Here is an 18,974-nt window from a genome sequence, read left to right on the forward strand (position 1 = left end):
CTCTCCCCATCACTCCTTCTCTTCCTCTCCTCGTCTCCTCCTCGTGGAGTAAGAGCCTCATTATTGCGCCCTATGATCTATATATTGTTCTGCTTATTTTAAACTACTATTAATGTCATGGAAATTGCATCAAATATTATGGAAAAGTTTAGCAAATTAATTGATAAAACTGTGGGAACTGTGGTGGGAGGATGTTGTCTTGTCCTTGAGTTGTAATAATTCTGTCTGTCTTGACAGATTGATGCCACAGTCATTGACTGTATGGATGATGACACTCGGGCTGGAACATCCCAACATATGGAGATCAGATATCAGGAAGACGCTTCTGTATGGAAAATCAAGGTGCAAGTGCAAGAGAACCAAAATAACATTCACTGCTTGAAAAACTAAAGAAAAAGATGGGCATTGATGGGAATGATGATAAGAAATCTGATCAGGAGGAGACTTCTTCTCCAAAGCAGAAAATACGTTATCGAAAAAACTACAGATCGGCTGAAAAGAAAGACCAGAAAAGTTGAGTTAGGGTGGATTCATGAAGGTAAACAAGTGAGGAAATGTAAAAGAGGCGGAACAAGGGCCATTGATGTACCCAAAGAACCAATAAAAGCTGACATGTTACAGTATGCTAAAGACCTTTTTTCCCACACGGAAAAAAGAAATTTGGAAAATTTGAGACATTTAGTCATGACATATTAAACTATCAGGAGGAAGCTGTATTTGATGAAAATATCACAGTTGGGGAACTGTGCACGGTACTTAGGATGGCAGAATGAATCAACATGGTTAAGTCTATGGTTTTAGACACGTCATTTTGTGATATTATATATGATATAAGATGCATGTTGCTACAATGCCTAAATGAAAATAAATGAATAGTTGCAGCTTTCAAAGTGAATGTTCACTGTCATTTTTGGTCTTTCATAAAATTTCATTTTTCTCTTATGTTTATTCATAGAAACCATATCAAATTAAGACCTCTCTCGTTCTATATGAACGAAAATAATGACAAGTGCATGACAAATGTACTTGATCTATAACATGTTTTATTTATTCTTAAATGATTTTGACATTTTTCATATTTTGGCATTTGACAGAAATCTGTCAGTAAGTGAGTGTTAGTAGTTTCACTGATTATTGTCATCCAAATACGATTTAAAACAAATCCACATTGGAAACATGAAGGTTGACAAATGTTTTTGGTATCAACAGTGAAAAAATGTCTGTTTTATATCATGAAAACAAAAATAAAGGGATACAAACAACACAACAGTCTCAGAGTTTGGGCAGGAAGAACCTCTTCTCATGATGAGCAGGACACAGCACTGAATGAACTCTACTGCCACGTGGGACTCAGGAGCCCGGCCCCTTTTTGATAGTTTTAAGTGAGCAGATGTGCAGTGCAGGCAAAATATTTTGTTAAACCCATTTAGATATTCTCTTTTTCTGCACAGATTAAGACGTGCAAACTGGTCTTATACATTTTCCATCTGCCAAACTGTTTATCAGCAAGTTGTTGCATATGACAACAAATGTGTTGTCACCCAATTATTATTTTTTCCTACTTAATGCAAATATTTGTAAACAAACAAATATCCATTGTTATTTAAAGTTGATCATTTCTTTGAATTTAACTGGAATTTGTGTCTTTTTCATTACCAGTGGTGTTTATTGCACTGTGATTGACGGTGCAGAAACAGATGTCTTTAAAAAATGAATATAGGATATATAGAATATAGGGCTGTGGGAACATAGAGCTGTGGGAACATGTAGACACGCTCCCGCACAACCAGTACACTTCATTTCAGTCAGCAGGTCAGAATGCTTGTCTGTAATTTCCAGACAAATTTATAAGGCTTTAAGTATGTATGTTCTCAGGAAGGGTGTAAGAATTTCTCTGCCATTATAAGGCAACACAAGCTGAATACAGTTTCATCACAACTTTGTTGGCATTCTTGTTTACAAGCCCACTGCTTCCCGAGAGACCTCTTTCAGGTGATCTTGTCCTCCAAATAGACGAGGGATGGTGTACATAAGAATTGGACGTCCATCCTTGCTGCAGCTCTTCCTGTAGAAGAAAATACCAGTAAGAACAAAGATTAATGTAATGCTTCCTGTTATGAGTCAATATGATACATGCAGATATGTTCTCTTATGGACACACACACACACACACACACACACACACACACACACACACACACACACACACACACACACACACACACACACACACACACACACACACACACACACACACACACACACACACTGCTACCTTTAACAACTATACTGGGGTCTGAAGCTTAAATCGGTGCACTTTGTAATACTGTTTTAAAAGTGCTAAATAGTTGACATTACTTGGCAGATGTTGGAGTGTATGTAGGCTATGGGATAAACAGTTTATAAGTAGCCCAATAACTTGATTTTGTTGTAATGTTAGTAAATGTGGTTTCTTGTATAAATAGGGTCATTCTGGTTGAATGTAGGTTCAGTTCGGTTCATACAGAGGACCTGAAGAACCAGCATCTCTTTCTCCTGGTAATTGTTGTAACTGCACCGGTGTTATGCCGAGTTTTGCATCCCTGCTAGAATTGCGTCATCGCGCGTTAACTCAACCCCTTAACACTCAGTAATGACACTTTAAAATCAAAGTTTGATAGAAATCACATGGTAATTCGGGGCAGGGATGCAAAACTGTGCATAGTACCGGTGTTTCCCGGTAACCCTGGCTGGCTGACTAAGTTAACTAGGTTATACTAGCTGCATGACTGAGCCTTGACAGCAGTGAAATAAAGTTTTCACAAGAAGTTTTATACACTTACATGTTCTTGTTCCATGCGTGAGAGGAACTCTTCTGGTACACCGCGATTTCGTAGAAAGCTCAACAGTGGAGTAACTTTATCCATGTTTTGGGTCGGGGTGATGCCAGTTCACAACCGGAACACATGAGACTCAGCCCGGCCCGACTCCAGCCACAACACACTATCACGTGATTAATAGTACATAAACGTGAAACGTTTATTGTTATAACAATAAACGTTTCATGTTATAACGTGATACTGATTTTATTTCTCTGGTTTCTGTGGCTAGATTGGAGCTGACTGGCTCATATTTTGCAGCAGCAGCAAATATGATGTCCAAGATGGCGTTAATGATGATGTCAGTCAAAGTTGAGTCAATATATATCAAAGTTGATTCAATATATATCAAAGTTGATTCAATATATATCAAAGTTGATTCAATATATATCAAAGTTGATTCAATATATTCAAGGTTCATTCAATATATTCGGGGTTTCATTCAATATATTCAAGGTTCATTCAATATATTCAAGGTTCATTCAATATATTCGGGGTTTCATTCAATATATTCAAGGTTCATTCAATATATTCGGGGTTTCATTCAATATATTCAAGGTTCATTCAATATATTCAAGGTTCATTCAATATATTCGGGGTTTCATTCAATATATTCAAGGTTCATTCAATATATTCGGGGTTTCATTCAATATATTCGGAGTTTCATTCAATATATTCAAGGTTCATTCAATATATTCGGGGTTTCATTCAATATATTCAAGGTTCATTCAATATATTCAAATATTAATTTCCTGAACGGCATGCCATATATATATATGTGTATATATATATATATATATATATATATATATATATATATATATATATATATATATATATATATATATATACACACACACACAAATTTACATAGTCCCATATTTGTATGACTGGAGGGGGAGAGTACCGGCACTTATTTTTTCCCACTTAAAGCACTGATTATAGATATTGTGAATAAAATGCAAAAAACAAAACATCAACTGTAATGAAATAGACATGAAAATAGTAAAAAAGGTTGTTGACGGGATCTCCAAACCTCGAACGCATATTTTTAACTTATCATTACAAACTGGTCAATTCCCCAATGGCAAGAAAATAGCTAAAGTTATGCCGTTGTACAAAACTGGAGACAAACACCACCTCACAAATTACAGACCTGTCTCTCTTCTCCCACAATTCTCAAAAATTTTGGAAAAACTAATTAATAACAGATTAGACAATTTCATAGATAAACACAATTTACTATCTGACAGTCAGTATGGATTCCGAAAAACCCGAACAACAGCATAAGCGTTAACTGAACTCATTGAAGTAACCACAAATTCCATAGATGAAAAGAAATACGCAGTTGGTTTATTCATTGATCTAAAAAAAGCTTTCGATACAATAAATCATGATATATTATTCAATAAATTGGAACTATATGGGATAAGGGGGTGTACATTACAGTGGGTTAGAAGCTACTTAAAGAACAGGAAACAATTTGTGAAGATGGGAGAAAATCAGTCACAATGTTTGGACATTGAGTGTGGAGTCCCCCAGGGGTCAGTGTTGGCTCCTAAACTGTTTATCATCTATTTCAATGACATATGTATTTGATTTGATTTGTTTATTTGCACAACATAAAAAAAACGGTACAAAAGTTTAAATAAACATAAAAAAACATGAAAATATGTGCAGGTGAGAAAGGAAGCCCTAAATGGGCTTATTCAAAGTTCTCACCAGGAAAAATACATTGTATTGAAATAATAGCAAGAACAAAAAAAAACAAAAAAAACAAAAAAAACAGCGTTCAAAAAAGATGGATATAAACAGACAATTTCTCGGTGTGCACGTGCAGAAGTGAGTCCACATTAAGTGGAAGCACTTCTAGACGCTTGGTCAATAAGGCTGGTCTTCAATCTCTGTTTAAAACTATTAATAGACAGTGAAGATTTTGCGATAAGTATATGAGAGTTCCAGAGTGAGGCACCTCTGTCTTTGATGGAGAACTGACTGCTATTGGTACGACTGAATGAAGAATGGAGATCCTCAAATTGTCTGGTATTATAGTTATGAATTTGCGAATTGGTCTTAAAAAAATCTTTGAAAGTACTTGGAAGCCTATTTGCAAGATAAGTGCATTTGTAAATGAAAGCACATGATTGGAGTATGTTAATATCATAGATGGATAATAAATTTAATTTTTTAAACAAAGGGGCAGATGGGGCCAAATAGGAGGCAGAAGTAGCTATTCTTACAAATTTCTTTTGAGTAATGAGTAATTTGTGTAGATTTGATGAATATGTACTTGCCCAAACAATGTTGCCATAAATGTTGCCATAAATGAGATAAGGATAAATTAAACTGTAATACACAATATATGTAAAGTATCACAAATACTGAAATTCATACTATTTGCCAATGACCCAAACATATTTTATACTGGTGAGAATTTACAGCAACTTTTGGACAATATTACCTCAGAATTTGAAAAAATTAAAAGATTGTTTGACAATAACAAGTTATCATTAAACTTAAACAAAACAAAAATGATGGTATTTGGAAACAATAAAAACAATCAAGCACAGGTACAGATTGTGGGTGTAAACATTGAAAGAGTACATGAAACTAAATTTCTTGGGGTAATTATAGAGGACCAGATTTGCTGGAAATCTCATATTAAACATCCACAACAAAATATCTAGAGGCATCTCAGTTCTGGCTAAAGCAAAGCAATTTTCCTGGATAGCAAATCACTCCTCGTTCTGTTTTGTTCTGTTCATTGGTTTTGCCTTATTTAAGTTACTGTTTAGAGGTTTGGGGAAATACATATAAAAGTTCATTGTAACCACTATTCATACTGCAAAAAAGAGCCATAAGGATAATTCATAATGCTGATTTTCGTGAACACACTAATTCATTATTCTTCAATTCTAAAATAATCGCATTTTTTGACATGGTAGAATTCCAAACTGCACAATTCATGTATAAAGCTAGGAACAACTTATTACCATCTCACTTGCAGGAATTGTTCTATGACAGAGAGGGGAGGTATAATTTAAGGGGTACTCTAAATGTTAAGACTCGTAGAACACGAACAACAATGAACAGGTTTTCTATATCAGTCAGTGGAGTTTAACTATGGAACAGAATGGATTCAGAATTAAAACAATGTCCAAACATTAACCAGTTTAAAAACAAATATAAAACATGATTCTCACGAGATACAAAGAGGAAGGGCTTTAGCGGCTTTTAGGGGCCTGATATAACACTATTGGCTGAATAGGTAGATCTGTGTATATTTATGTACAGAAATGGGCAGCAAATTATATGTGTATCTGTGCATGTGTATAGATAGGTGCATGTGTATATAAGTATATTTATATAAATATTTATATGGGCATGTGTGCACAAATATATAGAAATATTCAACTATGTGTGTGTATGTATGTATGCATGTATAAGTATGTGTCTGAGTATAATTACAGTATATAATAATAATAATAATAATAATAATAATAATAATAATATTATATTATATATACATATATATATATATATATATATATATATATATATATATATATATATATATATATATATATATATATATATATATATATATATATATACACACATATATATATATATATATATATATATATATATATATATATATATATATATATATATATATATATATATATATATATATACAGGTTAAATGATAAGTGAATGGGGGTAGGACTAAATACGTTTACACTTCTTCCTACTCCTTTTTTGGCACATATAAATCAAGACAGCAAGTTTTAAAGGATGAAATTCATTGTTTTGTTGTTTTTTTTTCTTAAACTTCTCATGAAGTGTTGTTTTTTTTACATGTACAAAAATAAAATAAATCAAATCAAATGCGCGGATTACTTTTTTCAAGTCATTATAGGTTCAAAATGGTTTAAGGTGGGAGATGTTACGTAGCTGATAAAAACAGTTTTTAACATTATCTTATCTGTTTGTCAAGACTGAGCCCTGAATCCAGTATAAGCCCCAGGTTTCTGGCGTGGGATTTAACATGCGTGGTGAGGTGAGCTAGTTTACTTGCAACAGTGTTTGTAGATTTAAGAGGACCAAAGATGATGACTTCTATTTTACCACTATTAAACTGGAGATAGTTGTTTAACATCCAGACTTTGATATCTTCAAACAGTCCAGGAGAGACTGTACAGAGTTAGTGGATTTCAGTGGGAGGTACAGTTGAGAGTCATCTGCATATAAATGAAAAGATATATTGTATTTTCTGATGATGTCACCAAGGGGAAGTGGGTAGAGGCCGAATAGCAATGGGCCTAGTATGGACCCCTGAGGGGCCCCATAGGAGGCAGAGGCAATAGATGAGGAGAACCGGTCAATGGACACAGATAATGTCCTATGTTTAAGATAGGAATTGAACCAGTCCAGGGTTGTCCCGTTAATGCCTACCCGCTGTTCAAGGTGAGTGAGAAGAATGTTATGATCCACAGTGTCGAATGCATCACTGAGATCTAATTTTCCCCAGGATCTAAAGTGTGCAGCAGATCATTAGTCATTAGTCATTAGCCAGTTTCGGTCCTGTGAAGGGCTCTAAAACTATACTGAAAAGGTTCTACAATGTTGTGCATATTTGAAAAAGGGAGCAACTGAGAAAAAAACAGCTTCAGCGCAGCTCGGATCAGCAGATACGGCTGTATCAGTAACTTCCTCCACCTCCCACTGGTTTCTGACTGCATTCAAGTGACATAAACACTAAAGAGAGGAGCAAACCAGTGCAGGATCAGCTGATCTCTGTCCAACACCAGTGATGTGTGTTTCCTCTGCAGATGACGGTGTGTGTGTGAGCTGATGTGGACGTGAATTCAGAAGAATGGACCAGTGTGAGGACAGAGAGGAGGGAGTCCCTCCCTCTAAAACCTCTCTGTGTGGGGAACATGAGAGTCGGAGCAAAGCTCAGAGGTGAGATGAGCATCTCTAACTGTCCCTGACTCTGCTGCATGTCAGAGCTCAAGACTCACATCACCAAACCGCATTATTACAGGAATCAACCTGGACCTGGACCTGGACCTGGACTTGGACCTGGACCTGGACCTGGACCTGAACTTGGACCTGGACCTGGACCTGGACCTGGACCTGGACCTGGACCTGGACCCAGCTGTGTGTCCTTGAAGAGCGACAAGTCAAAGGACTTTGATATGAACTTCAAAGGAGAGCAACGTCCTGCTGTAAAGAGGTGAGTGTATCCAAATGCTGTCAATAGTTCATGGTTAATGCTTTTTAAATAGACTGAATATTTTTATCCGTATAATTTTTCATATAAATAGAATATTTACATTTGGAACTTTTGTCTTCTATCAGGGTCCTTCAGAAAAGAGACTCTCTTGAAAATGTACCCAGCTGTTTGTCCTTGAAGATCGACGGGTCAAAGCGAAGGTTAATTGACTTTAAAGGAGACCAACATTCTTCTTCAGAGAGGTGAGATGTATTTAAACACATTAAATGTATTTAAACCAGTCCTCATGTTAGGAAATGTCCACATGTTTCTTCCTGAATAGATCCATGTAGTACTGGACCCTTGTGGTCCTCCATCACCTGATGGTGATCTGAGCTTCCTCCTCATAGATCTTCATCTCCTGACCAGGAGCTTTTTCCTCTGGTTGTCATATCTGGAGGTCTCACCTTCCAGAGGACTGATCCTGATGGTGGTCCAGAGTCCATCAGCTGCTTCATGCAGGGCGTTCCACTAAGGCACAGACTAGCCAGCCATACTAAATAAGTAGCCAGCCGGGGGGAGGGTTGTTGGTGGTCACGCCGTAGCCATGATCATATAATTTGCTCCAATTATGGTCAAGGACTCAATACAGAGTCCGATGACACCACCCATGACTCTCTATTTCAAACCATTCAAAAGTTATTGGACTATCGCATATTAAACAATCAGAAGAAGGGGCGGGGCTAATTTGCACCAATGAAGGCCAAGGACTCAAAACCGAGTCCAATGACACCACCCACGACTCTCTATGTCAAACCATTCAAAAGTTATCGGAATATCACATATCGGCCAATCAGAAGAAGGGGCGGGGCTAATTTGCACCAATAAAGGTCAAGGACTCAATACCAAGTCCGATGACACCACCCATGACTCTCTATGTCAAACCATTAAAAAGTTATTGTACTATCACATATCAACCAATCAGAAGAAGGGGCGGGGCTAATTTGCACCAATGAAGGTTAAGTTTCTGCATAAAAATGCGTTTTGATTACATTTCTAGCGAGAAATATATATTTTACTTTCATAATATTCACTCAGTGAATTTACATAATCACTTGCTTGCTCGTTGTCGCATTGTATCTTCAGATCTCGCCAGAATAAAGACTGATTTATGGTTCTGCGTTACACCAACGCAGATCCTACGGTGTAGATTACGCTGCAACGCGCGCCGTAGGCTCTGCGTCGATTTAATGCAGAGCTATAAATCAGCCCCTGAGCCGGCGGCTCTAGATATCCCCCGAAAACATCGGAGCAAATTTCTTAACAGGCGTTATTTGGATAAACTGAGCCCAGGTTGGGGATCTTAATGGTTACTTTTACGCCTGAAAAATGTTAAAACTTAATAAAGTGCCATATTAACAGCACTACAGCGTAAATTAAAACTTGCTTTTAGCTCTCGGCTTCCTGATATGGTGTGACGTATGTGCAAACGTAACTACGCAGTCGCTTACGTACCCGAACGTAAACCACGCAGTGACGTAGCAAGTGGTGTCCCAATCCCTAGGGAAGATTACAAAGGCCCTACGGTTTGTGGCTTCATTTTTAGGGCTAGTGGTAGTGGGTGAGGGCTAGTGGTAGAAAGTAGGGGGTGTATTGGGATTGGCCCTACTCACTGTCGCAACGTGTTGCCTCCAGTTATTTCAATGAGAAGGCGGCGGCAATCGCAACACACCGCATTGCATATTCAGCGCCGCACAGAGGCTCCCAAATGGAAATGATTATTGATTTCTGAATGAATGGATAGATACGTTGCATATTTTTGGCATAATTTTTTTTTCTTTTCGGGCCTGGTGGGGGCTCTCATTGGCCTGGCGCCCTGCCAAGCCTGTACAATTGTAGGGGAAACACTGTATTAGCCTAAGTGTGCCTGCGTAATAGGCAGGCTATATTAATTTCTCGGACATTTGCTCTATTATTATTATCACCATCCATATCTACTGTATATATTATTATTATATAATTATTATTACAACAACATATTGCATCTTCTTTCATTCATTAGTGTAACTAATGAAGTGTATGAAAATACACTCTCACGTGTCGCAGGTGGTGCTAATTGAACCCTTGAAGAGAAGACTGGATTACCGGTAGAACATTTGGGCTAAACGATGCAATGCGGTTAGGCTTTCTTTTGGCGTCTCTCTTTTTAATACAAACTGATTAAACTGATGAAATTTTGCAGTGGATAGCCTGAGTAAGTAAGAACGTACTGTTTTTATGGTGACAAAAGAAGCATCTGGTGAGCTCTGCTTGTTGCCTCCTACACATTCACTCCGCTGAGCGTGGACACACACACACGGATGAGTTTCTCTCAATGAAGTCGGCGGTGATCAGAGTAATTTGTGGTTATTATCAGTACAAGCAGAGCGAATCCCAACTGTAATGAGTGCGGTTCAGTTTGACATTATTGTCAGTCTGTGAGAAAAACATAAAAAAAATTTTAAATCTAAAAATAACATTTATAGCCTATAGGCTATAAAAATAATGGTCATTAAAGTAGCCGGCTGGACCTAATTGTCTAGTCGGCTATATGGCCGGCAGTCGGCGCTTGTGGAAAGCCCTGTTCAAGTCTCCATCAGTTGTCCATGTTCCTGATCTTGTTGTAACTTTTCACTGAGGTCACATGTACGTTCTCAGTGGATCATCAGGACTAGTAAACCGTCAGCACCACAGCCAGTCCTCTGATGGACTGTCCTCATCCAAACAGGACAGACATGATGTGAGCTAATTCTTCCTGGTTCCTCCACAGAGTGGACCAGCAGAGCTCAGAGCCGCCCAGCGGTCCGTCTGTCCAGCAGCATCAGACACAGCTGGACTCCATATTTTTGGTCTGTACATGAACAACAACTGCTTCTCCATCTGTTCTGTTGATGTTTGTCTCCATGCTGGTCTTTGGAGACCAGTGGACTGTCAGTCTGTCTAACATGGGTCTGATGTTTGTCTCCATGCTGGTCTCTGGAGACCAGTGGACTGTCAGTCTGTCCAAGATGGGTCTGATGTTTGTCTCCGTGGTTTCAGTCTGATTGTGTCCTTCATGTGGTCTTCTGTTCAGCTGCTGGAGGACAACATTGTCCTGTTTGTGAAGAACGAGCTGAAGAAGATCCAGAGGGGTCTGAGTCCAGATTACCCAGAATCCCTAGAGCATCTGTTGGAGGGTGAGGATGAAGAGCAGAGGAGGAGCAGGAAGAGCTTTGTGAAGATCACAGTGAACTTCCTGAGGAGAATGAAGCAGGAGGGGCTGGCTGGTCGTCTGCAGAACAGTAAGAGGATTTCTCTGAACATATAAACTACTAGATAAATGATAAATGATAGAATGCTTCAGGAGATGAACAACATTCACAGATCAGCCGCAACATTAAACCCACTGAAAGATGAAGGGAGGAACTCTGCTCATCTTGTTCCAACAATGTTCTGCTGGAATCAGATCTGCATTCTTGATCCACATGAAGGTTATTTTGACCGTTGACACCCAGCTAAACATTTCTGCAGACCAGTCGCCCCACATGGTCCCAGCACCCCCCTACAGTAGCACCCTCCCTGTACAGGACAGCAGTGGACCTCAATAAACATGTTTAACCTACCAACACAACAAGATAACTGGGAGATTTTAGTCCTGGTTTCCTCTTCCAGGAATCCTGCTGAACTCCAGATTATCTTGATGGTTATACAGATTATTGGGTCAGATCATCTTCTGTTGTTTTCAAATCCTAAACCTGGAAAATCCACTTCACAGACACCATAACAATAACAAGAACACAACAACCCACAAACCCACAACCAACCAAGGCTGTACTGCTAACATCCTGGTACTAGAAACTCCAGGACCCCCAGATGTTCTTGTCACTTCCAGGTCCTGAGGACAATTAAGTTGAACTTTGTAAAACACTAATTGGTTTTGTTTTTTCCACTTTTATTAAGGTACCTTTCCTGAAGTTTATAAAAAGCGGCTGAAGTCTAGGCTGAAGAAGAAGTGCGAGTGTGTGTTTGAGGGGGTTGTTAAAGCAGGAAACCCAACCCTTCTGAAGCAGATCTACACAGAGCTCTACATCACAGAGGGAGGGACTGGAGAGGTCAACGATGAACATGAAGTCAGACAGATTGAAGCAGCATCTAGGAAACGAGACAGAGCAGAAACAACCATCACGCAGGAAGACATCTTTAAACTCCCACCTGGAAGACATGAACCAATCAGAACAGTGATGACGAAGGGAGTGGCCGGCATCGGGAAAACAGTCCTAACACAGAAGTTCACTCTGGACTGGGCTGAAGGCAGAACCAACCAGGACATCCAGTTACTGCTTCCATTCACCTTCAGAGAGCTGAATGTGCTGAAAGAGAGAAAGTTCAGCTTGGTGGAACTTGTTCATCACTTCTTCACTGAAACCAGAGAAATGTGCAGCTTTGAAGAGTTCCAGGTCGTGTTCATCTTTGACGGTCTGGATGAGAGTCGACTTCCTCTGGACTTCCACAACAATGAGATCCTGACTGATGTTACAGAGTCCACCTCAGTGGATGTGCTGCTGACAAACCTCATCAGGGGGAACCTGCTTCCTTCTGCTCATCTCTGGATCACCACACGGCCCGCAGCAGCCAATCAGATCCCTCCTGAGTGTGTCTCCATGGTGACAGAGGTCAGAGGGTTCACTGACCCACAGAAGGAGGAATACTTCAGCAAGAGGTTCAGAGATAAGAAGCAGACCAGCAGGATCATCTCCCACATCAAGACATCACGGAGCCTCCACATCATGTGCCACATCCCAGTCTTCTGCTGGATCACTGCTACGGTCCTGGAGAAAGTCCTGGAAACCAGAAAGGGAGGGGGGCTGCCCAAGACCCTGACTGAGATGTACATCCACTTCCTGGTGGTCCAGGTCAAAGTGAAGAAGGTCAAGTATGATGGAGGAGCTGAGACGGATCCAGACTGGAGTCCAGAGAGCAGGAAGATGGTGGAGTCTCTGGGAAAACTGGCTTTTGAGCAGCTGCAGAAAGGAAACCTGATCTTCTATGAACCAGACCTGAGAGAGTGTGGCATCGATGTCAGAGAGGCTTCAGTGTACTCAGGAGTGTTCACCCAGATCTTTAGAGAGGAGAGCAGCTTGTACCAGGACCAGGTCTTCTGCTTCATCCATCTGAGTGTCCAGGAGTTTCTGGCTGCTCTTCATGTCCATTGGACCTTCATCAAGTCTGGAGTCAACCTGCTGGAGGAACAAAGAAACACAGAGACTGACCTCCATCAGAGTGCTGTGGACAAGGCCTTACAGAGTCCAAACGGACACCTGGACTTGTTCCTCCGCTTCCTCCTGGGTCTTTCACTGGAGACCAATCAAACTCTACTACAAGATCTGTTGGAACCAGAACAAAGAAGATCACAGAACAATCAGGAAATAGTTACATACATCAAGAAGAAGATCAGTGAGGATCTGTCTGTAGAGAAAAGCATCAACCTGTTCCACTGTCTGAATGAACTGAACGCTGGTTCCCTGGTGGAGGAGGTCCAACGGTCCCTGAGGTCAGGACTTCTCTCCACAGGTAAACTGTCTCCTGCTCAGTGGTCGGCTCTGGTCTTCATCTTACTGTCATCAGAAGATCTGGAGGTGTTTGACCTGAAGAAATACTCAGCTTCAGAGGAGGTTCTACGGAGGCTGCTGCCGGTGGTCAAAGTCTCCAAGAAAGTTGTGTAAGGACCAACACGGACACATCTGTTTTAGTTACAATCACATGTTGTGTTCTTGGAGGAAACCAGTTAAATTCACTGTTCAACTAAGTTCGGCTTCATGTGGGACCAGTTCTCCTCAATGATTCATCTCAGGAAACATTACAAGCAGAGAAGAGAAATTACGCTTTGATCAAGACTGTAGTGCAGGAACACTTATGAATTAATAGTTGAATTGATCAGTATTCATTTAAATTCTATGATTCATTCATTTGTTGAATTAAATAATCAATGTTTAAATTACACAATCATTTCTCTTTAATCTCCTCTGCAGGTTGAGTGAGTGTAACCTCTCAGAGGACATCTGTGCAGATCTGTCCTCAGTTCTCAGCTCTCAGTCCTCCAGTCTGACAGAACTGGACCTGAGTAACAATCACCTGCAGGATTCAGGGCTGAAGAAGCTGTGTCCTGGACTGGAGAGTCCACACTGTCACCTGGAGTCTCTCAGGTCAGAATCCACCAAGTGTTCAACTGTTGACCGTTAGAACTGTGGCTGATATTGAAGGATTGTTGATGGGAGTTTTAATAACTGTAACTGGGTCCAGATTGGGTTGATGCACTACAGACAGTCGGTCAGAACTGTGTGAGGATGATGAACAAGGAGAAGGGCTCCACCAAGTCCACATAAAGGTCTCAGTAGCAGAAGTGTTCTTATACCTCGACTTAGTCTGTGTCTGGATGTCCACATGGTGCTGGATTGATCAATATTCTGTCATTGATCCCTTTTTTGACCATCTGACCTTGAATAAAAAGCAGCAGATTGTTTCTGGAGACTTCAGAACATTTCAGACCAAACGACGTCCCTGGAAACACGAACGCTGTTTGGTTGAGAAAAGAGTCAGAAAGTCAAATGTTTATTCAGCTCAAATGAAGCTCATTTAAGTGATCTTTAAACAAAGCTGACTTATCTGGTTGTACAACTCACTGAAGTCTTGAGGACAGACACGTCAGTCACACAGTGATGTCACATGCTCAGGTCACATGATGCTCTTCACACGTCTCTCTCCACATCTGGATGCTGTCGGCCTCAGCAGCAGGGGGACTCTTTGTATGTTGATGCTCAACCACAAGTTTAGTTCAGGCTGAAACGTCTCAGCAACATTTATTGGATTCAGGGTGAATTCCAGTGTTTGTGCTGATCCTCTGACTTTTCCTTCAGCACCATCATCAGGTGAACACAAGGACAGAGTCAGCTTTAGTCTCAGAGCAGTTCTCTCAGAGTCTCTGCATGTGTGTTGTGTTGTGTGTCTGCAGGCTATCAGCCTGTCTGATCTCAGAGGAAGGCTGTGCTTCTCTGGTCTCAGCTCTGAGCTCCAACCCCTCCCATCTGAGAGAGCTGGACCTGAGCTACAACCATCCAGGAGAGTCAGCAGGGAAGCTTTCGTCTGCTGGACTAGAGGATCCCCGCTGGAGACTGGACACTCTCAGGTATGAAGTCAGAAGGATATCAGTGTGCTGGACTGTTCATGGTGTTGTGGACATCATCTTTGTGGCTCTCTGGCTTTGAACAGAGATCTTTGAGCAGATGGAGGTGCTGCAGCTCATCTGGTGCTTCAGCAGAGCTGATAGATGCAGTTCACAACTGTGCAAAACTGTGAACTATGCAAAAAAAGACACAAAATAGGCCCTGTTCCATTAGTCAGGAGGCTCTCAGACCTATACGTTTCTACACCCTCCTAACCAGCCAGGACGTTTTGGAGGAAACACTGTTGCAGAAGTCATAGAAGTCTGAACGCATCCCCTGAACAGACAGACGTTAGTTTGGTGCAGATCAGAACTGTACTTTTCGATGGGCGGGGCTTTGAAACTTCACCTTTTCCAACATTCGAACGGACGCCGTTGCCACAACATTTGACCAAACCAAGTAAAACTTGACCTGTGGCCTCCATATGGGGCCTAGATTGGGCTTGCCAAGTCTCAACTCTGTGAACCCTCTGCAATGCCAACTAGCTCTGTGGAAGTCGTACAGCCACGGGACCACAATATCCTAGCAAAGGGCCTTCTGCATTGCAACATAGTCAAAAATCAGTCTCCCAGCTCAAAGCGTTAGTGAATTATTCAAAAAACACCCAAAAAAGGCCTGAAAAAGGCACCACACACGGTGACCTTTGGCACTTTCGAAGGTCGCACGGGACTGGACCTCGGCACAGTGGATGAGAGGCACCTCCTGATACAGAGTCTAGAATTTCAGCCTCCTAGCTCAAAGCGTTAGTGAACTATGCAAAAAAAGACACGAAATAGGCTTCGCAGGCCCGAAAATCAACACACGCGGTGACCTTTGACACTTCCGAAGGTCACACAGATCTGAAACTCGGCACACTGGATGAGAGTCACCTCCTTATACAGATTCTAGAATTACAGCCTCCTAGCTCAAAGCGTTAGTGAACTGTGCAAAAATAGACACGAAATAAGCCTCATAGGCAAACCTACAACAATACATAACAAACCTCCTGTGCCTACTGAGCATTAATAACATGTCATAATCGAAGGAGAACGGATGTCCTTAACATGAACCTATTGTATTATTGAATTATCAAGGACACTTTCGTGTTTTTGTGTTTAGAAATGTTAAAGATATTATAAGAAAACCATAACACAATGAGGAAAATACTGTGGCGAACAAGTCATGCCCAGAGCGTGTCTCGAACCACAGTCTCCCAGACCACAGTCAACTGCAATAACCAGTCGGCCAAATGCTAATGTGTTGACCAGGCAGGCAAGGCCTTATCTTATCTGTGGTCGTTACACTATGTTCCAAAAAGTATTGTTTTTAATGGACAAGATCCGGCATTTTACGTTGAATTCTATTGTTCAGGTTTTAAAATTCTAGCTAAATACATAAAAAAGGGAGGTAAGGTGTGAGCTTCATAACAAAACTTCTGTGCCTACTGAGCATTAATAACATGGGGTTAGCCATAGAAAGGGGTGATAATGAGGTGTGAGCTCCATAGCAAGCATTAATAACATGGGGTTAGCCATAGAAAGGGGCGATAACAGCCTCCTGCGCCTACTAGTAGGTAGAGTAGGGCCCTACTGGCCCATATCTATAGGATGATTGTTATTGTTTTGTCCTTCATTCAATGGTATGACAGCAGTCAAATCGGGTGACGGATCCCATTGACTTGGCATAGTACTATATCCGTTGTGCTCCCATTAAAACCTCAATAAAACACTGCTAAAACAGCGTTAAAAACATGCTTTTACAAACTGACAGTAACAAACAGTACCTTGCGCGACAAAATCTCATAATTTAGCCACTATAACAAAGAATAATATGTAAATAATAATAATGTCATAATCCATGTATATATCACGACCACGGATCCCATTGACTTCGCATTGTACAATATCCGTGGTGCTCCCATTAAAACCTCAATAAAACACTACTAAAACAGCGTTAAAAACCTGCTTTTACAAACTGACAGTAACAAACAGTACCTTGCGCGACAAAAACTCATAATTTAGCCACTATAACAAAGAATAATATATAAATAATAATAATGTCATAATCCGTGTATATATCACGACCACAGATCCCATTGACTTCGCATAGTACTATATCCGTGGTGCTCCCATTAAAACCTCAATAAAACACTGCTAAAACAGCGTTGAAAACATGTTTTTACAAACTGACAGTAACAAACAGTACCTTGCGCGACAAAAACTCATAATTTAGCCACTATAACAAAGAATAATAAATAAATAATAATAATGTCCTAATCCGTGTATATATCATGACAACGGATCCCATTGATTTTGCATGGAACAAAATCCGTGGCGCTATAAATTGAACTACTCAAAGAGCCTTCTTTTTCCAATTGACGGCTCAGGCGCAGACTATTCTGAATTTCCGTTCAAAATAGAACGCAGCGTATTCACCTATTTAGGAAATGCAGTTACCCACAAGATGGAAAATTTGGAGAAACACAACTTTAAGTCATTACTTGACCGAACAAAACGGGATTTTGCGAAATGGTCAATATTACCGATTTCACTGGCAGGTCGCATTAATACAGTTAAAATGACAGTTCTCCCTAGATTTCTTTATGTTTTTCAGATGATCCCTATATTTATCTCTCTTAAAACATTTAAACAATTAGACAGACTTATCTTTTCATTTATATGGAACAATTCTAATCCTAGAATGAAAAAAATATATCTTTAGGTTCCTAAAGATGCTGGTGGGTTAGGACTACCCAATTTTCTCTGGTATTATTGGGCAGCTAACATAGTTAAACTTACTCATTGGATTTACACATATGAGAATAAGCAAGGTCCAGACTGGGTCCACATGGAATTATTATCCAACCCTCTACCAACACTCACGTCATCGTTACCATCCAACTGTAATACAGAGCTTGCAAATCCGGTAGTTAAAGCCTCACTCAAGATATGGTCACAGTTTAGGAGACATTTTAAAGTTTTCACTTTAAATGAAGGATTGTATTTTTTTTTGTTTCTGTGTATTTATATATTTTTGTTTGTTTATTTTGTAGTATATGTTGGACTCCGGCAGGGCTGCCCTTTGTCACCGGTCCTGTTCATAATTTTTATGGACAGGATTTCTAGGCGCAGCCAGGGGCCGGAGGGGATCCGGTTTGGGAACCTCAGGATTTCATCTCTGCTTTTTGCAGATGATGTTGTCCTGTTGGCTTCATCAGACCGGGACCTCCAGCATGTGCTGGGGCGGTTTGCGGCCGAGTGCGACGCGGCAGGGATGAGAATCAGCACCTCCAAGACCGAGGCCATGGTTCTCGACCGGAAAAGGGTGGCATGCCTTCTCCGGGTGGGTGGAGAAGTCCTGCCTCAGGTGGAGGAGTTCAAGTATCTCGGGATCTTGTTCACGAGTGAGGGAACAATGGAGCGTGAGATTGACAGGCGGATCGGTGCAGCGTCCGCAGTAATGCGGTCGATGTACTGGACCGTCGTGGTAAAGAGGGAGCTGAGTCGAAAGGCGAAGCTCTCGATTTACCGGTCAATCTACGCCCCTACCCTCACCTATGGTCATGAACTTTGGGTAGTGACCGAAAGGACAAGATCGCGGATACAAGCGGCCGAGATGAGTTTCCTCCGCAGGGTGGCTGGACGCTCCCTTAGAGATAGGGTGAGGAGTTCGGTCACC

The 18,974-nt window shown here is 40.6% G+C and overlaps 1 protein-coding gene across 1 annotated transcript in view; it reads left to right on the forward strand.

Annotated features, from left to right (window-relative positions):
* Nucleotides 1–18,974, forward strand: part of LOC133419759 (uncharacterized) — a 113,954-nt gene that overhangs the window by 84,991 nt on the left and 9,989 nt on the right. The window contains exons 18-19 of the mRNA XM_061709171.1: nucleotides 14,127–14,300; nucleotides 15,107–15,280. Coding sequence (XP_061565155.1) covers nucleotides 14,127–14,300; nucleotides 15,107–15,280 — 348 coding nt within the window. The remainder of the gene's footprint in view (nucleotides 1–14,126; nucleotides 14,301–15,106; nucleotides 15,281–18,974) is intronic.

The sequence above is a fragment of the Cololabis saira genome, chromosome 19 (assembly GCF_033807715.1).
Source record: "Cololabis saira isolate AMF1-May2022 chromosome 19, fColSai1.1, whole genome shotgun sequence".
In the NCBI taxonomy this organism is placed as follows: domain Eukaryota; kingdom Metazoa; phylum Chordata; class Actinopteri; order Beloniformes; family Belonidae; genus Cololabis; species Cololabis saira.